General features: G+C 43.7%; 1 protein-coding gene across 1 annotated transcript in view; it reads right to left on the bottom strand.

Moving 5' to 3' along the window:
- The window catches only part of CALCR (calcitonin receptor), a 2,903,406-nt gene that overhangs the window by 2,094,540 nt on the left and 784,558 nt on the right, over positions 1-24,308 (bottom strand). The window contains exon 4 of the mRNA XM_069648468.1: positions 2,447-2,542. Coding sequence (XP_069504569.1) covers positions 2,447-2,497 — 51 coding nt within the window. The 5' untranslated portion in view covers positions 2,498-2,542. The remainder of the gene's footprint in view (positions 1-2,446; positions 2,543-24,308) is intronic.

The following is a 24,308-nucleotide window of genomic DNA, read 5'->3' on the forward strand; positions in this document are numbered from 1 at the left end:
CTTGTTCAGGTTTTTTTATGATTGGAGTAGAAATCCGAGTTAAAGGCTGAGTCAGAGACGGCTTCGGATGAAATTGACTCATATATTCATCTACTGCTTTCCTAAGATCCTGAGTGTTGACTATTGCATTAGATACGTGGTCATCCTTTACTTGCTTCTTCTTTGCGGTAGATAAAACTTGAGTCTGTGTTGTCACATTTCTAGATCCACTCTCTAGCTTCTCCGCAATTTGCACCAACTCATCTAGAGGTGCATGAGAAGGAATCACATGATGTGGGATCATACCCTTGTTCATCATTCTTTGTCTTTCTTGTGATAAGTTCTGATATTTGTTTGTGATCGCATTGGAGGCTAACATTGAGCACCTATCTGGTTTAGACAACGATTTAAAAAATTGTTTTGTTTGCCCACTTGGAGCCATTATTCTGGACTTTTGATTTTTTGATTTCTTTGCATTTGCCTTCGATTGGTTAGTCAACCCTTTGGAATTTTTAGCAAATATCGTGTACGCCCCTTTTAGCGGCTTCGCGTTGTTTGTTTCTGATTCGTCATCATTGGGGACTCCTACCTCCTCTTCACTTGACACTAACTGGTCGGATGGAAGAGCCATTACTGTTATCTTCATAGGATTTTCCCCCCTCTCCCCCTCAACAGCGGGTTTAACTGTTGCTGTTATTCGACCCGTCTGCAATTCCAAAGGTGCATTCTCAGTCTTCGATGCTATTGTTTCTCTTATAATACCCTCGACAAAAGGCACAGCAGTCTTATAGCTTTGTATGTTTTTTCCAGCTATAAGTAAACTCAGTTTACTATCTAACTGGACATCTATATTTTTACATATTGACAACAACAGTCCCAGTTGTTTGGAAAAGAGAACTGCCTGTTCGGCATCAGACTCATGTTTTTGGGCCAAGGACAAACTAGATTCCTTCTGTGATCTCATAATGTTTTCAACATTATCTTGAATGAAATTAACCTTTGAGTCTAATGCTTCAAATAATTTGGCAAGGGACATCATGGCCATATTCATAGTTTCTAAAGTCATAGGAGTTACTTTTTTTGTCGCGAGGTCCAGATTAACAACTGAACTGTTTCTGTTTGGTCTCCTGGGGGTCGGCGGAATAAATGAAATGGAGCTTTCAGATTCCAATATATTTCCAGTTTTAAATAATGCTGGAGACTTAGACAGATCAGAATCGTCCTCCTTGGCCACAAAACAAGAGTCCGATGACTCCAGCTCTATAATTGCATCATCTTCAGCTTCATCGTCATCAACAACATAATTTTCCTTAGTCAGGGGCTTTGAATTGACAACCCCAGACCGAGCATTCTGCAACATCATTGAATCAGTCAGAGATATATTACATGGCTGCTCCATCAACTCATTACCACCATTGGTGACCTGTGCCAACTGTGGGCTCAAAACGGGTTGCTGAACAGGAACAACCTCCTGTTCGTTACAAAGTGGCAGCGCCTCTACATTTGATACACTTAGGTTATTAACTTCAGTCATTCGTGCCACAGGGCGTGGCGAGTGTCTGACAGCAAATCCAAAGTCTCTCAAATCACCCACGACGAAATCAAGTCGTGATCTTTTCTTCTTTACTCGTCTATCCCAAGGCGCACTTTTTACAGAAGGACGCACCATTTTTGGAGTGAACGTTGGACTATCCTTTGATGTCGACTCCAATAAGGCACGCACTCGTTCTGTGCATGGCATGCCAGTTCGAAGAGTAAACATGTTGATCAGCTTTTTTACTTCACTGTGGTACCTCTTCCTGAGCACCACCAAGTTTACAAAAATATTAAACTTAAATCTCCCGCGCTAACCGCGTTGCCGCGGCGAAGCGGCAAAGCGGGACTTAACCGGGCTTTACACGCGTGCCCGCGCGCGGTGCGCGCGCCCCTGAGCTTATATAGCTCCGCCCAGCCCTTAATGCAGTGAAGCCTAAACAAGAGAGAAATATATTAAAATCTATTTCATAGATAGTATAGGTCTTATTTCTGCAGAAGTTAATAGTTCTTTCTTTTCTCTCTTCACCTGCTGGGGCTTGTAGTTGATGCAGATAATTCACAAATCCACGGGAAAGCGCTGAAGCAGGGTCCGCGGCAAAGCGGGACTTAACGGGGCTTTACACGGGTGCGCGCGCAATATCGACATGTGCACAGAATGACCTGTGCAAAAGTATTAATTTGCAATGGTCTACCTTTGCAAATAAGGATACTAAATTGCACAGAAAATGTGCAAAATGTTCGTGCTCTATTGAAGTGTTTGTACTCCAACGTTGGGAGTTGCTTTATGCCTCTGACAGCCTGCCTCAGTGTTCTTTATTCTTCCATTGTTAACTGCTTTAAAGTTCATCAATTACAAGGAAGTTGTTAGTTTAGTTAGTAATAATATTAAATTGCCATATTAAAATGTATAGTTCATATTTGCTTCACTTACGATTAACAGGATAAATAGCACGCAGCAGGAGGATTTCATTGGTTTTTCCATTCTTAATGTCTCCACTTCTGAAAACTTTCTGGAGAGTTCACCTTGCTGTTGAAAAGAAACAAAAATGATTGTATTTTTTGCATTGCATAAATAGCATTCCAGATTTTAGATAACAGTAAAGAAATTAGGAAAGATGTATACACAAAGTAGGTCATGCTTATTTTGGAGCAGAGTAAAAAAACATGGCCAATAAGAAGGTTGGGGATCCTTTGTATGTTGCCTGTGTGGATTTGACTCAAGTGTTTGATTCGGTAGACAGGTCATGGTTCTGGTCTAAAAAAATAAAATAATCAGAATCTCTTCTAGCAATTCTTGTGCATTTACATAGGAACACAATACTTAGAGACACGCTGGATATGAAGGGCCCAGTCTCTAAGGCCATTCCCACTGTCAGGAGGCTCAGGCAGGAGTTTGTTCTGGCCCCCTGCCTTTTTAATGTATACATGTCTGATTTGGGAGAAAGGTTAGACCCTATTGCATTTTTTGCCGCCAAAAATTGCAAGTGAGCAGATTTCCTCGCCCAGCTATGCTGAAGATGCTGAAGAAGTTCTCTTGCGGGATCGGACCCAATTGGGTTTACAGCATCTTGTGTCTTGTATTTATGACTGCACTAGTGAGAATAAATTAAAGCTCAACACACATAAAATGAGTATAATGTGTTTCAGTGGCACTAGAATAAGGCCTGCCAAATATATGTGGTTATTAGGCGATTATCAACTGATTGTAGTTTCTGGTATAAGATACCTGGGTTTCACCTTGGTGAAAGTTTCCCATTGAGCAACCTTGCGTGAAAAATTACTTGAGAGGGGGTCCCAATTTGGAGCACAGATGCAATTCACTGCGCTGAACTACAGTTGATTTGCTCCAGTTCCGCTTATACCGTTTTATCAATTGAAAGTACTTCCAGCTGTACTATATGGGCTTGAAACCAGTTCATTATTCTGAAGACTTTGAGACATAAGAGGGGAGAATTTGGCACAAGGTTCTGAACTTGCCTTACAGCGTCACTGTAGATGTCATAAGCTATGAAAAGCCATTTCCCTTTATAGAAGAATAATCATGGGAATGGAAACACTTTGTATCATGTGTACTCAGATTGACATGAGTAACTCAGACTGTATAAGTAGTTTTAAGTGTAAATGTACTAAAACGCTGGTTAGGTTGGATAAAACCAATGAGATCCTTGTCGCTTATCCGGAGGAAGTTAAAAAGAAAATCGATGAAAACGATTGGATCAAAACATGTGATTCTAGGGGTTCTTATAAACTATTTATGATATCAGTTTATAGAATAGGAGTTTGGCGTCTGTTCCCCTGTATGAAAGCCAATGCCCCAATGGTTGCTTCTTAAGAACTATCCTTAGACTCTAGTTTAATGTACTGCATACTCGAGAGGTATTATTCTTCAGGAAACTCTGAGAACAGCTGCAGATTCTGTCACCAATCAGTAGAATCACTGAAACACATTTTAATCAAATGCCCTGAGTTGCACCACTTCCTAAGGTGTGTTCATGGTGCTGCTTATCTTAATCAGGATTTCTTTGGGTACAGGATTTTTTGTGGTTGGACCACTTCACTTTTAATCGCGGTTTTGACCTTTTTAACGAACTTGAAGTTAATTGATTCATTTTAATAAGTGTACTATGTTTTATATTGACTGTGTATTTATGTCAGATATTTTCAATCTTACTGGATACTTCAATGATATCTTATTGACGTGCAGTGAATAGTTACATTTATACCTTTATGAGGTGTTTTAATCTGGAAACCTGTTAGTTGAATGTCTTAATTGTTAAATGTATTTTGTTCTGTTTTGTATAAGGATTTTATGAATGAATACAATACAGAAAATAGGTAAAAGGCATGCGTGACACTTGGACACATGCTCTTTACTCTATTCCATATTTTGATTGATTTGCATGGGAGAGCGGGGGCACTGAATGCAATTGCTATTGTTGTCACCCCATCCTCTCCAACATACATATCTGCATGAATGTATACCACAAATGTACTGAAAGCGTATGGAATTCACCTGCTTTCTACACCACGTAAAAGACATGGGGCCTCATTACGAGTAGGGCGGTAAGGGATACCGGGTACCGGTAAGGAGACCGGTGCCAGTAATCCCTTACCACCCTACTACGAGGGCCCTTAGCGGGTCCCTCCAGTAACACCTGGTCTGACCAGGCGTTATGGACAGGACCCGTTAAGGGATTTTGAAGCTAATAACGGTACCGCAATTTGCGGTACCATTATTAGCGCCTTCCCCATTCCCATTTGAGCCCTATAGGGGCTCAAATGGGAATGGGGAATGGCTTTTTCAATGGGGACTTACCAGTCCCGCAAAGGTCAGACTACACCGGTAAGACCTCATTGAACGAGACCAGTGCCAGACACGTTATTGGTGGCAGTCATGGCGCAAATAGCGTCATGACTACCACCAATCTGGTAATGAGGCCCAAGGAATTCCAAAGGAAACATTGCAAATACTCTCTGCCATTCGTCTGTGGCAGACAGAATTTACAAAGTGTGCACTACAAAGTGCAAAAACAAATCATAAATGTGATATCGACTGCATGTTGTTACCCTAGTTCTTTCATTTCATAGAACACATCACTTACATTGCACAGGGGAAGCCTGTTTTCATGTAAGTGCAAATTCAATAGGTGGCCACTGTGCAGTTTCCGATTTAAAGAAAATGACCCACGAACTGAATGTGTGCTTGCCCAACTTCCCAAGCATGTTTCCATATCCTTACACTTAGGGATTGTGCACGGAGGGTGTGTCCCGGGTTTAGCTTGTCCCCTTGCAAGTGCATCCTTGAGTCACAAAGGGATGGACTGACAGCTGGGATCTCCCGTCCTAGACCACCCATACACCTGTTTTATTGATGTGCTGGCGAAGCAGTGATTTGCAGCTGCACTTGTCTCAGATTATTTTCCTCAGCAATAATGAGTCTTGAGCTGAGATTCTGCTGCAGCAAAGAGACATTTCACATATCTTATTTTAAAGGGTTTCTTTTGGGTTCCTTGCATTGTAGGAGTGGTACTTTATTGTTATTGTAATATCAGTGAGATGACTACAAAGTATTGCAAAGTACTGATTTTTTCTAAGAGATTACTATCCTTCATTATTGATAGCTCTGAGTGTCGACACCTGTTTCATGCTTTCAGTGCTATGTCAAGGTTGAGCTGCTTTTCTATTTACAGAGGTTAACAATTAGAACAGAATGGGTTTATCCTCTTTCTTTGTGCTGCCATCTAGTAAAAGCCCACAGTAATCGTCAGATGGTAGAAAGCCAGCAATAGGAACTGTACATAGCAATCGGGTTGTACGAGGATTTGAACAAGCATATGTTGGGCAATGTTACATCTGTCAGGAAGATGGTAAATAGCAATTTACATGCCGCACACCTTGGTGGTCACCACATTAGGCGGGAAACACGTGTCAACGCTTAGAGCCAGCACATCTTTTGGAAATTTCATTAATTTGCACTTCTTTGCTATCATCAGTTTGTTCTTCCACTCAAACTGGAATTGAAACTGCTGCAAAGAAGGGAACCTGCTCGATACCCATACACCCGCTCTGACCAAGCATAGGCAACCAGTTGCGATGCATGCCCAAAGACGATACTGAAACAGCACTTCTGAACATCCGAGGCCAACTGCTCATTAAAGCCTGGCAAAGGAAGCAGCCATTTCTGACTTGCACTGCCCCACCACAGGACCCTTGATATTCAGCCGGTTAGTGATCGGTGCCAATCCATGCAATAACGGATGTGTGCAAGTTCCAGGCACAATAATTAACTATGCAGTACTCAGCGCCGGAATACTTGCTTTTTCCCATTGACAAAAATCGTTCCGCAGAGCAAATATGGCTGCAGGGGGAGACTGTGTATTGCTGGTCAGGAAAGTGCATTGTACATTGGATATCTCACGGATTTGGAAGTCACATTTCACGACTCTGGCTGATGTGCTAGCCATCGTTTGTACAGGCCTGCGGAGGCCTCTATTTTCATACTTCTGGGCAGATTTATAAACCAATAAGTGTTCATGCAAGTGAAAGAATTTGCCCCATTCATAGGCTAGTGGAATACACTTTGGACAACTTGGCTAGTTTCTACAGATGCATCCAGGAGCTCATCCCTGATTCTCAAAGTTATGCGCTTATAATGTGCCTGTCCCTATGGCAGGTTCCCCTGTGCCTTGACTTTCCTGTCTTAAGCCAGTGCAGGACAAGGTCTTGTGAAATTCCTAAATGTATGTCACCTCCCATATAACAACACTCATGCAAAGCATGGTCATTCCTGTCATTCTTTCCATTTCCACACCCAAACCAATATAAAAATAGAAACAAAATATATCGTCAAAGATATTGCCTTTATGATCTGCAACCCACATGGGTATTGTGGGCCAATACATATGTGAGTGCCAACACTGCACCCAGTACTGTCATAAGCACTGAGAGGTTCACCAGGAGCTTTTGTGCCCGAGACTCCCCTCCGTCATAGAAGTCTCCTTTTTGAAACATGGAACATGTGTGTAGAAATGCCATCCTAAGTGAATCAGAGCACATGGTTTTGTAGTTATTAATTGTGCTGTAGGTTCTGCCATCTATGAACTGGTAGTTCAGTCTCATATATTTGCAAACATGTTCCATGTTCTTAAGGAGAGGCACAACCCCATCTGGGAGAAGAGAGGTCAGTCAGTGTGCCTATCGGCACATGCCCTGTGTGATATAATGGATTGTAAAGTAACTGGGCTTTGTGTAAGGTGACTTCCATTAACTTGTTTTTAGTTTAAAAGATTTTTTTATTAATAATAACCATACAAGGTATAACAGGATTATAATACAGGTCATCAATTAATTAGAGCATGTAAGTTAGCAAATGAAAAATACAAAACTATCAGAAAAAATACATAAAAGTCTTGCATGGATATGAGATTAATGGGTGTGAGAATCCACATTTTTGGATATGTTGGGGGAATCAGACACACATCAAAGACAAGACAGAACACAACATGTGCAAGAGGGAGGGTGGGAATAAAAAAGGGAAAGTAGCAAAGGATGATGCACAAACAGTTGTCTTGTTGGGTGTCAGTTAAGCAAAAGTAATACTGGATAAACATTCTATAAGAGGTTTCCATTTCAGTTCATGCTTTAGTAGTAGTAAAGGGGTAAATGCATGTATTTTTGTAATCTATGAATGTTACATATTGAATTCATACCCATTAATTAATACTTGGAAGACAGCATATACACAATGGTATAACACTGATAGGAATGAGAGAAGCACCTTACTAACTTGGCAAATCTCTGTTTTTAACTATAGGTTACTAAAAGCTACCAGAAGCAATCAAGAACTATATAAACACTCAGAGGCCACTTGAAAGGCGCTGAAAGGTAAATGTGTTCTGTAAAGACATTCATAAAATGACTTGATCACTTTGGATTAAACGTAGAGATAAGAAGATTCTGAAAGAGCACCCTATTTACTTTTAACCACAGAACCTACCGAAGTGATGCATACTAAACTCTAAAGAATGGGACCACAGTAATAAATGCCTATGGAACACAGGTGGGCACAAATGCATCCAAGTAAACACAATGAAGATAGTGAGGATGCAAGAGAAAAAAGAAACATAAAGGTTAAAAAGACGATTTTAAAGCATAATTATTCTGCTTTACACACCGATTTAATTGGAGGAGAAGACTACTAAGGAGTCTACCTAAAAGCATATTGATGACCCCCACAGACTGACACGGGTATATACCTAGTGGTTAGGTCAACGGTTCTAATAGGACTATAACAGAAAATTAGCAATTATTGCTAACTCTGTTTGTTGGTTTTTTTTTTTTTGACAGCCAAGAAGTGCAAGAATAATTCCTTGAAAGAAAGGGGATACATATATAGACCCCCAAATAGAACTCTGACATTAAGATTGAAATCTCCTGAAGAATGTTGACTATTTATTAGATTAGGAACAGAAACATGTTGAGAGTGTAACCCTTTATAACCACACATTGGTGTGAAAAGTATATTTACATAACTTGAGGTTGAGAGCTATACTCAACTCATCGGATAATCACTTTATAGAGAAGAGATAATCTTTAAGGATTAGAAAATGACACTACTATTTTTGTAATTGTAGTTACATATCAATTGTTAATTGTCTTATCTTCAATAATTGAAGTAATAGATTTTTAACTTCATGTTTTAACTTAAATAAACCTTTTTATATTTTTTCTAAACATAGCGTATTAGTGGATGTTTGTAACTCTTGAACTGCCAGTTGTTCTCTACCTCATGTTGGAATATTAAATGTATACTCCTGGAAAGAGGTAGAGTCAGCACTTTCTACTTAATAATAAGTGTAGTTGGTCTACATTTTTAAAATTGGACATTATAGTGTTGATGGCCACCAACATGAAGATATTAAACAGGTAAACATTACTTTTATGCATAACGTGTTGGCCTAACATTTCCAATAAAGAGTAGCTGAGGACAAAAATCAAGCTGTAGATTAAAGATTTTTTTAAGTGTATTCACACACTGAGCCAGAAAGGTTTAACATATTTATAGTTAATAATCATATGCTTAAAAGTCCCTGAAGGTTGAAGGCAACGCCAACAGTTGTCGTTTTGTGAAGAGCCACATTTCAGAAGTAAAGAAGGAGTGATAAAAGCTCTATGGTGAAAGAAATATAGGGTTTGTAATAGGCCAGCTGATGTGGTGATTCTCGATATGTGGTTTTATGTTTGAGGCCATTGTAGTTGATGGTCTAGTACAGCTCAAGCTTGCTGCCAAGTCTGATAACAGTTTCGCATAGTGTCTATGGATGGAGTTCCTATAAGGATTGTATATAACAGTGAGGCAGTCATAATGGAGCTATGAACTGATTGCAGCCTATCTACATTGACATCAATATTTCTACATATGAGGGAATCATAATTTTCCATAATTGCATCAATTATAGATATGTATTGTTGCATTTATGAGATCAGGATATGGAATTTAGTAGCAAGTTCCTTGAAAGTGATTGGAAGAACATGTATAAAAATCTGATTAAGATATGTGAAGCCCAGAGAGAACCACAACCTCCAGAAAATGGATCACTTCTTGATTCTAATCAACTGATTAAACCAGAGAAATTATGAAATATATTTGGAGGGATTTGGCATATGTGGAAACATTTATGTTCTGAGGCAACGGGCAGATAAAATAATACTATGAATCTATTTTTGTTTTGGTGTAGTAGCAATCTGCCAGGGTAAGAGGGGAGACCATGGCCTTTTCTCAGCTTAGCCAGTCAAGTACATCAGTAGAATGTTCATGAGTAAACCATAACTGTACTTGTTTCAAGATGAAAGTCATATGATATGTTTTAAAGTCAGGGAAACCCACTCCTCCAAAGGAAAGTGACATTTTGGTGGATACAAATCTATATATTTGAAGAATGAGGAGAAATGAGGTATTGGTAATATGTACAAGAAATACATAATCATAGGAGATATAATTTTTTATAGATTCTAATCTACCCACCAGGACAGGTACAGAGGAGACCAGGAGTTAGTGAGTTTCTTGTTTCTTAATAATAGAGATGTAGTATTATGTTTGATGATATCCTTGATGGAATTAGAGTATTTTAGACCATTAGGACACCATTTCATACCTGATGTTTGGATATGATGTAGGGGTAAGATTTCCGACTTGTCTGTATTCAATTTATATCCTGATGCTAAGGATAATTACGAGATAATGTGTAAAAGATCTGCTGACATTTATTTGCAGAAACAACAAGCTTCTTTAATTCTGGGGAAAATGGGGGACAACATGCTGTTTGATTTTCTTTCTCAAAAAGGTGAAGATACTGTTCACAAATCATTCTGTTGAGGCTAACAGTGTTCGGGAGTCTTCTCCAGGAGATGAGACTCTATTGCCTTTTATTCTCTGGAAACTGCTTTCCTAGGGATCATTCATCATCAATTCCTTAAAGTCTTGTATTGTCTCTCAAGCCTCCCTATTCATTTCTCTATAGTTCTCCAGACATGAGGTCTCCAGCTCACACCCTCACTGGTGTTGGTTGTACTCCAGCCTCCTTGGCCCAGCCCCTTCCCTTTTTGGGAAGGCTTCCTGGACAACTGTTAGCACGGTCCTCTGCCTCTCTGTTCATTCAGTCTTCCTCTCATTCACTGGACACTCACCTTTGTTTCTGGATGACAGAGGCCTCCAGCTGGGTCTCAAGTGCTGTTAGGGCCATCAGCAACAACTCTCTCACGGCTAACTTCGTCTTTGGGGATAAATGTCTTAGTAAATCTCTATAAACGGGTTATAACAGGATAGGGCACAGCGGGTGCAACTTGGACTACTGTTTCCTTATGGTCGGACGTCAATAGGCCCACTAATAGGCCACCTCCTCCTCAGACCCCGGGCCCTCCTCTAACTGTTCTCTCTAATTCAAAAGACAAACACCAGAGACCTGCATCAGTATGACATCCTTGGAATCTTTCTTGTTCTAGAGCATTACCATTGGCCAATTGTCTGTCCCTCCCAGGTTGTAGCCTCCCTCCATTATGACCTCATCCCCCAAGGTCTCCCAGGTTGTAGCCTCCCTCCATTATGACCTCATCTCCCAAGGTCTGATTGGCTTCTTGCTAGAGGTCTTGTCCTGGCTCTTCCTTCCTTTCCACCGCCTTGTCACAAATCCTCCCCCTTAAGCCCTTACGATCGGGAAGGGCATGCAATCTGGATAAGTAATCAGCTTGAGCCATTTTCCTGCCCGGCTAATGGATGGTGTGGATATAGTATGGTTGTAGCGAGAGAAACCATCTTAACACACAGGGATTTGTATCCTTATTCCTCGACAGCCAGACCAAGGGAGCGTGGTCCGTAACCAGAGTAAATGTTCTTCCCAATAGATAGTACTTTAGAGTTTCTACGGCCCATTTCACTGCTAGGCACTCTTTTTCGATGGTTGCGTAATTCATTTCATGAGGTAAGAGCTTTCTGCTGATGAACAAGACAGGCCTTTCTTCTTCTCCCTTACTCTGGAAGAGTACAGTGCCTAATCCTGAACCAAAGGCATCTGTATGTAGGCAAAAAGGTTTCTCGAAATCCGGACACCTTAGAATGGCCTTATCTGATAGGGCACTCTTAAGGGCCACGAACGCCTATTCGGTTTCTGTATTCCTCTATTCTCTCTTACGTGGTGCATTGGCTTTCAGAAGGATCGTCAGGGGGGCAGCGATTGTCGAGAAGTGTGGGATGAATCGCCTGGAGTATCCTACGAAGCCCAGAAAGGTTCTGACTTGTCTAGTCATTACAGGGAACTGTAGCTTACTGATGGCCTCTACTTTCTCTTGTTGAGGACGGATTTCTCCTCGACCGACATAGTAACCAAGGTATTTGGTATATGTGTTGGCCAAATGGGTCTTTTTGGGATTGACATGTAAGCCGGCTTCCTTTAGGGTTTGGAATATCTCCTTTAAATTTTTTAAGTGATCCGGCCAACTTTGACTGTATACCACTATGTCATCTAGATATGCTCTGATGTATTCTTCATGGCCCTTTATGAAATAGTTCAATAGCCTCTGGAATGTCTCTGGGGCACCATGTAGCCCGAAGGGTAACACAGTAAACTGGAACAATCCGGCCGGGGATGTGAAAGCCATTTTCTCGCGGTCAGATGGAACAGTGGAATCTGCCAATACCCCTTTGTCAGGTCAATTGTCGACAGGTACTCCGCTTTGCCCAGCTTCTCTAACAGATCCTCAATTCTGGGCATAGGGTATGCATCGAATTTCGAAACTTCATTTAACCTTCATACAGAAGTGAGTGTTCCCATCTGGTTTAGGGACCATCACTAATGGTGAACACCACTCACTGTGAGATGGTTCTATTAGCTTCAGGCGTAGCATCTCTTCTATTTCTTTATTAACCGCTTGTAGCCTGGCTTCCGGGATCCTATATGGTCTCAACCTCACATTTGTACCTGGGGATGTTTGTATGTGGTGACATGTCAATGATGTTCTACCTGGGACTGAAGAAAAAATCCCTGTGTAACGATTGATTAGGTCACACAGTTCTTTCTTTTGACGTGGGGCAAGGTCTGGGTTGACATTCAGGGCTTCTTTTCCTATGTGATCTTCCGCTGAGGGTAGATATTCTGGAGCTATTTGGTCATGCTCAGTATTAATATCCGAAGTTTCCTTAACGGCGTGACCCCCTAGCTTTAGTAGCTGCTTTGATGGGATCTCTTCGGTCTTGAACGCCCCTATTGTGGCCACCGGCTCCTTGCATTCCTTTAAAAGATTAATGTGGTATGTTTGAAAGGGAATTCTTTTCCCAGGTTGATGGACTAGGTAAGTAACAGGGCCCAAAACTTCTTTTATCTGGTATGGACCCTTCCAAGATGCTAGCATCTTATTTTCTGTAGTAGGGAGTAGCACGAGGACTTGGTCCCCCACCTGGAAGTAACGTAACTTCGTTCTTTGGTTGTAATAACGCTCTTGTTTGCCCTGAGCCTGTTGTAGATGTGACTGTGCCACCTCCTGCAATTTCTCCACTCTGGACTTCAGCTGAGCCGCATATTCTGTCACCGACACTTCTGTTCTTGGCTGCTCCTCCCAACTCTCCTTTAGGATATCCAGGAGAGTCCTTAAAGGTCTGCCGAATAGCAACTCGAAAGGAGAAGCCTGTAGATGATTATTTCTCCGCATCATCAAGATCCATGGTATTAGTCAGTCCCAATTCCTCTCTCCTGGCAGGATGGTTTTCCGCAGCATTTGCTTTATCGTCTGGTTGTTTCTTTTGACGAGTCCATCCGTCTCGGGATGATATACTGCCGTCCTGATTTGCTTGATACATAGGGTGTCGCATACTTGCTTTAATATACTGGACATAAAGTTTTTTTTTTTTTTAATTTCTTTTTATTGATTTTATGCAAACAAAACAACAAAAACCAAACAAGCAGCATAATCATAATAGTTCAGTTACACATCAAGTTATCGTAAGCACTGCTCCCATTATCCCTCCCTCCCCCCGTGAGCCTATTTGCCAATCCCTTTCAATGTTTGGCACATGCGGCCGGGTTTCGTTCTCTTTGGAGTCTGTTGGATCTGGTATTACTCCAAACAATTCTGTTATTAGCTTTTTCCAAGCCAACAGGGTACCCGCCTCCCCGTCATCAGCCCGGCTACTCGCTTCTTGCCATGCCACCATTTCAGCCTCCGCCCATTTCTGCAAGTCCTTCCAACATACATCCACCTTAGGTTTTTGGCATTTCTTCCACCCCATGGCGACCCTGCGTTTCGCAAACACATACGCCAGATTTCTCAGTTTCTCAATATGCTTGAGCTTCCGTGGCCTAGGGAACCCGCCCAGTAAGCAGGCCCAGGCTGTGTCTGTGACAAGAGTAACCCCTTTATCAGCCAGTTTCTGTGCCACTTCTCCCCAGTAGCACCTGATAATCGGGCACGACCAACACATATGTGTCATGTCAGTGTTTTCTAGGTTACATTTAGGACACACTTGCATTCCAGCGTTTCGGAACTTGGATATCCTCAAGGGGGTCATGTATGCCCTATGCGTTACATACAGCTGTATTTGTTTTAATCTGGCATTTCAAGACACTTTTTTGTGGTAACCCAGGGCACGCTCCCATACCCCGTCCTCCATCGGGGCCCCGACTTCCACCTCCCAGTCCAGCCTCAGATGTGTTAAATCTTTCCCCGCCTTAGCCATCACCATCTCATACAGTCTCGAGATCTCATGACCCCCTTCGGACATATCATATATTGTTTCCAAAACTGCATCTGGTTCTTCTATCAAAACTGTCTCTGGCCAGGTATTCTTAATCATCCGTACCAATCTAATGTACGTGACATATTGGCCCGTGTGTAGCCCCGCTTCTTTTTCGTTGAGTTCTATAAACTCCTTAATGGATCCCTCTTGCCAAACATCGCCTAGCGTTGCCAGCCCCACTGATTCCCAGTAGGTCCTAACAATCGCCCTCAACTGATCGTCCCCTCCTGTCAGAGCGACCAGAGGTATCTGCGGGAGACACGGGCACGGGACTTCCATCAAACGACAAGCCCTATGCCAAATTTTCCATCCAAGCCTCAACATCGCAGGACGCCCCCTCATTTCAGTTTCGGACAGCCAAATCATTTCTTTCAAATAAAACGGGGCGCAGTCCTGTCCAAGCACCCTATGTTCAGGGGTCACTTCATCAGAAATCCACTTGGCCACATATTGTAACTGTCCCGCCAAGTAATAAACCTCAAAATGAGGCAGTCTGATACCTCCTTTTTCATAAAAGTTCTGCAGTTTCCAAAACGCCACTCTATTTCGGGTACCGTGCCACAGGAAGTTCCTATACATGCTATTCAATTTGCTGAAAAACTTCTTGGGTATTATGTATGGGATATTACTGAAGTAGTGCAGGAGCCTGGGCAGAACTACCATCTTAAGCATGGCCCCCCTCCCCATCATCGCCAAGGCCAATCTTGCCCAGAACTGCATGCTGTTTCTAATTTTCTCGACAGCTACTTCCGTATTGTGTCTGTGTTCTTCTTGCACCGTGTGATGTACATCTACGCCCAAATAGCGAAAAGAGTTAGTTGCCCATGGTACCTGTAGCACCGGTAGTCCTTCTACAGGGGTCCCCTTATAGCTACCCAGCGGGAATATGACAGACTTTTGGGGGTTCACCGAGATGCCCGACAACTCTGCGTACCTTTCCATCACTTCAAGTATGTATAAGAGATTTTCTTCTGGGTATTGCAAGTACAGTAACAGATCATCCGCGTACAAGGATATCAAGTGTCGTTCCCCTCCTACGTCAATGCCAATCGCATCATACTGTGCCCTGAGGCATATTGCCAGAGGCTCCAGGGCCAAGATATACAGCATCGGGCACCAGGGGGACCCTTGTCTGGTGCCTCTGCTAAGTTGCCATTTCTCGGATATCACTGCTCCAGTTCGGACCCTGGCAAGCGGCTCGCCATACAACATCTTGGCCCACCTGATATAGCCCGGCCCCATTCCATACCCTTCCAAAGCAGCCAATAGCCATGACCTCTTGACCTTTAACTGCATCTAGAGACACTATCGCCATCTCACCCTCGTTCTTACTACCCCAATCGACCACCCGGTGAAGCCACCTATGATTGTGTGTTATGTTTCTGCTCGGGACATAACCCGTTTGGTCAGGATGTATGAGTCTACCAATCACGTTCTGCAATCGATTTGCTAGGACAGCCGTGAGAATCTTGCTGTCCTGATTCAGCATCGACAGAGGCCTGTAGGAACCACATCTGTGCTCCGGTTTATTGGGCTTGGGCAGCGGTATGATGATCGCCTCTCTGAGTGACTCAGGCAACCGTCCTATCTCAAACGCTTCATTAAGCATGTCTAACATTGGGGGGAGGATTTCCTCTCTGTATACTTTATAAAATTTGCTGGGGAACCCATCTGCTCCTGGGGTCTTACAGGTAGGCAGCTGCTTCACAACCTCTTCTAACTCCTCCAACGTGATTAGCTCATCTAACTCCTCTCTCTCTCTTCTTCACTTATCTTGGGCAGCCCTATGTCTTCTAACATTTCGATTATCTTGCGCTGGTCACCCATCTCATCGTCTCCGTACAGCACTTTGTAATATCCCACAAATTCTTTGTTAACCCCCTCTTGTGTGGCCACCTCATCTCCGTCCTCCATAATAATAGTCCTGTTCGGAGGCCTAGGGGTCTCGCTTTTGTATAGCCAGGCCAAAAGGCGGCCTGTCTTGTCTCCCCCTGCGTGCTGCCTCTCAACAAATTTCTTATAATTGAGATTGCAGAGTCTTTCCAAATGCCCTGCACATTGTTGCTGTAGTTGGAGTACCAGCTCCGTGTCTACATCACCGCTCTTCAATGCTATTTCTAGCTCAGTTTCCACCCTCTGCAGGTCAGCCAAGACCCCCCCTTGTAACCCTCTTAACTTAGCAATGGCCGCCCCCCGCATCACCACCTTAAAAGCTTCCCATAATGTGCCCGCAGAATCAACACTCCCAGTATTCTCTTCAAAGAAGTTAGTAATCTCTTCCCTTATATCTTCTCTGAAGACTGGATCATTGAGCGCCTCCGCTCGGAGGTGCCATGTAGGGATCTTCGCCCTCGGGGGGCAATATTGCCATCCGAGGATCAGGGACGAATGATCCGAGAGGACCCTGGCCTTATATTCGATTTGAGTGATCTCAGACATCACATCTGCTGTGGCAAAGACGTAATCGAGCCTAGTATGCAGTTTGTGCGGGGCAGAATAGTGCGAATATTGCCTCTCAGTGGGGTGTTTCATCCTCCACGCATCTGTGAAGCCAAAATCAGTTAACAGCATCTGCAACGCTCTCGCCGCTGGGCTAGGCTTACCCGCCCTGCCATCAGATCTGTCCACCGCAGGATCCAACACACAATTAAAGTCCCACCCCAGATCACTGCGCTCCCTATACATGTACTAAGATTGGTACACAAGACTCTGAAATATTCTGCTGTGTTTTGGTTGGGGGCATACGTGTTTACTATGCATACCTCCCTGCTCTCCACCAGCCCTCGCAATATAGCCATCCTTCCATCAGTTTCAACTACCTCTTGTATCGATTTGAACGGGACATGCGGTGCCACCCAGATGAACACCCCCGGGCATATGCAGAGTATGGTGAGCCCACTACGGTCCCTCTCCACTTTCTCTTAACCAGGTCCAACTTCTCTCGCGTCAAGTACGTCTCCTGTAGTAGTGCAATATCTATTTTCTGCCTTTTCAGATACATCATGATTTTGTTTCTTTTCAGATAGCTGTTAAGGCCCCTGACGTTCCACGTTATTATCCTGAGGTCCCCCATAGGTCATTAATAAGCACCCTCCCGATCCTCTGCCGATTACGCCCCTTCATGCACCGCGAGTACACCATGCTGATTCTTCCAAATAGGCTCGAAACAAAACTTAAACTCCCCATAACCACACACACACTCAACTTCCCATCCCCCCACCATCCGACTACCCACCCCTCCCCCAACAATACCCCCCCAACCGTTGCCCAGCTCCATTCCTGGATCTCAGGCACCCCCACATCTAGCCCTGCCTAGCACAAGCTTCTACGCAGGGCTCAGTAGGGTTTGGCCGCCCTAATGGCCGCTGAAACTAGTAATCTATTGGGGTAGGTCGTCCACGTTCTGTTGCTCCTTTCAAAAAACATTACGTATACAGTTGCCAAACCGTTACCAGTTACAGTTACACTCACTATATTCCAGTCCAAATCGAGCACCAGGCTCAGATTGCGTACAAAGTTCAGTTAATTACAGTTTCTCTGTAGCATCACGGTCTTCCTCCTTACGAAATCTTCATTCGGTATGAGCCTGGCGGTCACGATCCGCTTCTTGTTCCGGGCAGCCCTGCAGGTCCAGCCATGTGACAACATCCTCAGGGATATCAAAAAATAGCGCTTGGTTCTTGTGTGGCACTTTCAATCGTGCCGGATACAACAGCATATATTTGACTCCTGCCGCCCTCAGCCTTCTTTTGACGGCGACGTAACTATACCTCTGCCTTTGCTCCAGCATCGTATAGTCCGGGTATGCTGTGATGTTGGTGGATGCTCTCTCTATCGTGCCGCCCTTCCGAAAATATTCAAGGATCTTTTCTCTATCCCTATATTTCAGGATCCTCGCTATGATCGGTCTTGGCGGGGGCCCTGGCCGGGGTTTCCTCATTAGGGCCGGGTGCGCCCTCTCCACCGTAAATCCCTGCGAAAGATTCCCGGCTCCGCTCCCTTGTAGGATCATGTTTTCGACATAGTTTGTGGGGTCTTGGCCTTCTTCCCACTCCGGAAGGCCAACCACGCGAATGTTGTTCCTCCTCACTCTTCCTTCCGCCTCTTCCACACGATTTTCCAGGTTGGCGACCTGTTGTTTTAAGACATGAATCTCCTTCGCATTGCTCGTGCTAACATCGGTAGTAATCTTCACCCCACTTTCCAGACCGCTGGTCCTTTCTGCAAGTGCTCTAACATCTTGACGCAGCAGGGTGAGTTCCGTACCTACAGCATCGATCTTATTCTCTAGAGCTGTGCGCAGGTCCGCCATTGCCAAGTCCCATTTTGCGCTCAGGCCCGTCATAGCCTCCAGGATCTGGTGCTTGTCCCCTTTGGGGGCGTCTTCCGCAGGGGTCCCGACCATGCTCTGCACCGATGTTGAGGGGGTCCGTTGCGTTTTCGTGAAAGTCTCCATCGTGGGTTGCTTGGTCTTGGTTCTCAACCCTTTCGCCGACATGGCGCTGCCCTCCACTCTTGTACGCCTCCGCCTTAGTGCAGCTATTGCACTGTCCTCAGTCCGACAAAGGTCTGGCACCGAAGTCTCCCAACACACATTCGAGATGGCACTTCGAATTGTCTTACGAATGGGCTATGGCCTCACACTCCCCATTCAAGTTCCGTAGGCCTCGTCGCCCAAGCATCCAATGTTATCTCCTCCTGCGATCAGCTTGCCGAGGCTCCATTAGTGTATGCCAGGCCGGGCGCTCTCATGGTGTTAATTCGAACACTCCGAGGAATGCGGCTTCTGACACCTGATCCCCAAAGTTCTAGGCGCTCGATACAGTTTCAACGGGTAACTTTGGCAAAAATAGAGTCGGATCATCAGGAGCTCCTCGCGCAGCATGTCCTATTCCATGGCCAGTTGGCCACGCCCCTGGACATAAAGTTAGCGCCTCGATCCGTGATTATTTCTTTGGGGATCCCCACTCTGGCCATGAAAGGAACCAAGACGTTGCATATTTGTTGAGTATTCGCAGAATGCAAGGGAAAGGCCTCTGGGTACCTTGTGGCATAATCTACTATTACTAATACGTATTTGTGGCCCCGACTTGAAGGGTCCAGAGGTCCGACTATGTCCATCCCTATACGCTGAAAGGATTCCAATATCAACGGCATGGTTTGGAGGGGTGCCTTTAAAATTTTGGGATTGTTCTTCTTTTGGCACTCAGGACAACGCTGGCAAAAGCGTACCACCTGGCCATAAATCCCTGGCCAGTAGAACCTCTCCCACTCTGCTCTTCCTTCCTTTCCACTGCCTTGCCACATCTGGTAAAGAGGTATCTGAATTTCTTAGCAGCAGCAATATGTCATCAGCATAAGCCGCTGTTTTAATCTGTGCATTGGCAAACTGTATTCCCTTTATGTTGTTATTTTGTCTAGTTCATTCTAAGAAGGGCTCTAAGGCAAAGAAGAAAAGAAGTGAGGAAAGTGGACAACCTTGGTGTGTGCCTCTAAATAAGGGGAAGTATGGGGACATATGCCCATTGATAAAAATAGCGGTTTGGGGATTTGAGTAAAGTATTGTTATTACAGAGATACAAGAAGAATCAAAACTATGCCATTTAAGGGCATCAAACATATAATTCCACTCTACCCAATCAAAAGCATTTTCTGCATCGGGGGAGACCAAAGCATGCAGATCTTTAAATCCATGGATATTGTCTAAAATATTTAGGAAGAGTCTAATGTTTGAGGAGGAAAGTCTACCCGTAATATATCCTACTTGATCATGTTTGACTAATTTAGGTAACAGGGGAAGGAGTCTTTTCCCTAGAATTTTTGCAAAAATCGTACAATCTGTGTTAATAAGGAATATAGCTTTGTAGCTCTGAGGTACCTCTGGATCTTTGTCCGGCTTTGGAAAAACTATCAGCATAGCCTTCAAGAAAAAACTGCACCTTGTTATCCAGAATAAAGTGAGAAAAGAAATTATTACATTTTTGGTACTAAGAGTTGCTTAAAATTAGCAAAATATTAAATGGGAAAACCATTGCGTGCTGGGGCTTTACTCTTTTTGAGGTCTTTTATAGCTTTACCAATTTCATCAGGAGATATAGGAGCACTAAGCGCCTGCAGATCAATCTTTGGATATGTGGTATGAGGTATGTGTTGAAGAAAATCTTTAATGCATGTATGATTAGGGGGGCTTCCGATGAGTATAATTTCTGATAACTTTTAGAGAAGACCTTAATAATTTGTTCATCTGAAAAGGTCCTGTTACCAGCTTGATCTTTAATTACAGCAATTTTGCCTTCTTCTTTTTTAAGTTTAAGGTATGAGGCAAGGGATTTACCAGATTTATTAGAGAATTGATATATATTTGCTTCATATTTTAAGAGATTTGCACAAGAATATTGTGAAACAATTTTATAATATTGTACCCTAAGTTTGATAATACTATTTATAATAGCATCTGAGCTGGTGCATGCAAATAATGATTCCTGGATTTTGAGTTGGTTGAGGATATTGTCTGATTCTTGTTTAAGTTTCCTTTTCTCGTTTGCAGCAAATGATATAATAGAGCCACGAAGGACAGTTTTGTAGCAATCCCAATTGTTAACTAGAGAAGTGTCCTCGCTTCTGTTCTCAACAAACAACTGGTTGTGTTGTTGGGTTATGTAAGGTCTGAACAAGTCGTCCATTAAGAGGGTTGAGTTGACCCTCCACCTATTTGATGTACATGTAGTTTGCTGTGGGGTGAGTTAAATATGAACAGGTGCATGGTCCGAGAACATTATGCACTCAATATTAGCATATAGAGAGCTAGCCCTAGATTTAGATATCAACATGTAATGCAATCTAGACAAAGTTTTTTGAGGGTTGGAAAAAAATGTATACCCCAAATCTGAGGAGTGAGTCATGCGCCAGTGTCACACCTTGGGGTAGATGGCGTGTTTGGGATGTCTGGCGCCATAATCCACCATTGAATGTCCCTTCACATTTTCCCCGAACGACCTGTGCAGGTCTAGCCTTTTCTGCTTCGTGCACGTAACTGGTAGTTCCTATTAACCTACTTCCGGGTTACGTGCGCATTGCAACATTCGCTTGGTTTCGTCTTGGTTGCCTTCGCTCTGTGCTTTCAACTTCCGTGTGGGTTTTTCCTCTTTTTTCCTCTCTCGCTCGGTGATCCCCTCCCCGGGATCATCCTCTCTTTGGCTCCCCTCCTCGAGTGTTCCTGCCTTCTCTGTTCGTTCTGTTGTTTCCCCTTGTACCTTCGCTTCGGACCTTGGTCCGCCTCTTTTTTCTTTCCTTGGCTCCTTGTTCTTTTCTCCCCTGCTCTCTCTCGTGCTTCCTTCCTCCTCCTTACACGCGGGACCCGCTGATTACCTGTGTAGTGGACCCCGGCTTACTTACGGACTCCTCTGCCTCCTGACCTGGGTTGACTAGATCTTCTGTGTACCAGTTCCCCTGCTTCCCATTTGGACTGCTGTTATGATGTAAGTGTAAGTTAAAACAAGTTCATAAAAATGTATTACCAGATCCTAGTTAAACATTGAGCCGCACTATGCGCTCATTAAGTTCTAAGAATGTTATTCTAAGAATGTAGAAGAGACTGCAGGGAGAGAGCCATGTTTGCACTCGGCTCTCATAGGCCGCTGTCGCTGTAATGAAATAAATTACTGTTTCTTCATCACTGCTGCCTGGAGCCCTTATTTCCTCATTGGCGACGAGGATGGCTCTCAGCAGTGTCTCCGTACTCCTTTGAAGTCTCGTCATAGCGCGGCCTGCATTATTCCACACTCCCGTGCGACAACGGACGCTGCAGGTAGGTCAGGAGGAGCGGAACAACAGGTCAGCAGGCGCGTCCCCTGGGGGTGTAATCTTGCCTTCCCCATTACTGTATTGACTCTGTCTCAAAGCACCAGTGTTTACTTTCAAGGATCCCTAGCATTGACATTATCGTTGCTGAGCAACCTGCCCATGCAGTTCTGACAAGTTTCAGGAGCCAGCCGTTATGACATGTATCTATTCTGTGGATGAGCAGCCATCACGTTCCAATTCAGACTGATGTAAGGAGGATTGTGACATCATACACAAGGGATTGTACTCATACAAGACTGATCCCTTTGTCTGCATAGCACAGCACTGTCACTGCTCAGTCTGTGCATCCACTGGGCATACTTGAACTGATCCAGAGTCTATTGGTTGCATCTAGCAAGCCCACTCTTTACCACCTTTTTACCGCTTAAGACATGGCAGCTTCAATACCCCCGCCAATTTCATTTTTGAATGAACCTGGACGCCCCCAAGTTAGGTGGGACAGGTGGAAAGACATGTTTGAAAACTACCTGGTGGCAATGGGAGGAGAGAGATTCAGCTCAACTCGCAAAAAGGCATTATTACTTCACAATCTTGGTGTGGAAGGCCGTGCAGTGTTTGATGGGTTAGGCAGTGCACAAGCTGGTGAAGCGGAGGACACAGATGAATATGCCATTGCGATTAAACAACTCAAGGATCATTTTGAGCCTTAAAAAAATGTTACATTCGAGAGGCACAAGTTCTTTCAGCGTACGTAGGAGTCCTCAGAATCCGTGGAATCGTACATAGCCTCATTAAGAACATTAAGCCACTCCTGTGAATTTGAACATCTATTTGACTCATTAATTAGAGATCAGTTAGTGAGGTGCACAAATAATATTAGGATACAGGAGAAATTGTTGGCAAAGGACATGAAGTTGGATGAAGCAGTGGACCTAGCCAGAAGCCTAGAACAAACCTCACAATATGTCAAAGAACTGAAGTCTGACAGTACCCAAGCTGTGTGCGCAGTTGATCTCAGGAGGAGACTTAATGTCAATACAAGCAGGAAAGGAACATGGGGTGCGAAGTGTACCAGATGTGGCAGTGTCAAGCATGGTCCGAATTACCCTTCGTGCCCAGCAAGGAATGCTGAATGTTTCAAGTGTAGGACCAGAGGACATTTCGCTAATGTATGCAAGAGGTCATCAATAAATCTCTTAGAAACCAGAGACAACCAAGAAGAAGGTGCTCACTCAGCTTACAACATACAGGAGGTATACTCCTCGCAAGACAACCCCAGACATGTCCTCGAGATTTCGACCATTGGAGGAGGAGACAGCAAAGGTCCAACAGATGTTTTTGTAATTGATGGTTGAGAAATACTCATGAAAGTTGACACATTTTCCCCATGGACCATCATTTCTAAAGAGACATTTAAAGATGTTCTAAAAAAGGATGAATCAATGCTGGATCCACCAAGAATTCGGCCCTGCGGCTATGCAGAATCCCCTATTGAGATGCTGGGACAGTTAACTGCAAGTGTGCAATACAGAGGTGGAGAATGCATAGCTGACATTTTGGTTGCAAGAAAGGGAGCCTCCCTTTTAGGTTGGGAGGAACAAAGGAAGTTGAGATTCAGGGTGCAAGCTAGTGCCACTGAGCCTGTCACCATTGCCGAGATTGATGATATGTGGTCAAGAGAGTTCCCAGAGGTCTTCACCGAAGGTCTGGGCAGACTCAAGAACTTCGAACACCATATTAGACTAAAGAAAGAATCTCAGCCTATTGTTCATAAAGTGAGACATGTGCCGTTAAACATGAGAGCGCAACTACGCAGTGAACTCGATAACTTAGTAGATAAGGGTGTCATTGAACCTGTTGAGGCCACAGAGTGGTTGTCCCCCATTGTTTTAGTGGCCAAAAATATTGGTAAATTAAGACTGTGTGTAGATTTGCGCAGTCTTAATCACAATATTCTGGTGGAGAGACATCCCCTACCCAACATTTCCGAGACACTCTCCACTCTTGGCGAACCCAAATTGTTCTCTGTCATTGATCTCTCTGCTGCCTATCACCAAGTTCCCCTTTCCCGAAAATCGCAACATCTCACTGCCTTTATCACACCTGAAGGCACTTATAAATACAATCGCATGCCATTTGGGTTGGCCTCGGCCGCATCTGTGTTCCAAAAGGTGATGGAGGAAGTGTTAAAAGGGTTGGAAAATGT

The sequence above is a fragment of the Ambystoma mexicanum genome, chromosome 2q (genome assembly GCF_040938575.1).
Source record: "Ambystoma mexicanum isolate Mex_15411 chromosome 2q, UKY_AmexF1_1, whole genome shotgun sequence".
Classification (NCBI taxonomy): Eukaryota; Metazoa; Chordata; class Amphibia; order Caudata; family Ambystomatidae; genus Ambystoma; species Ambystoma mexicanum.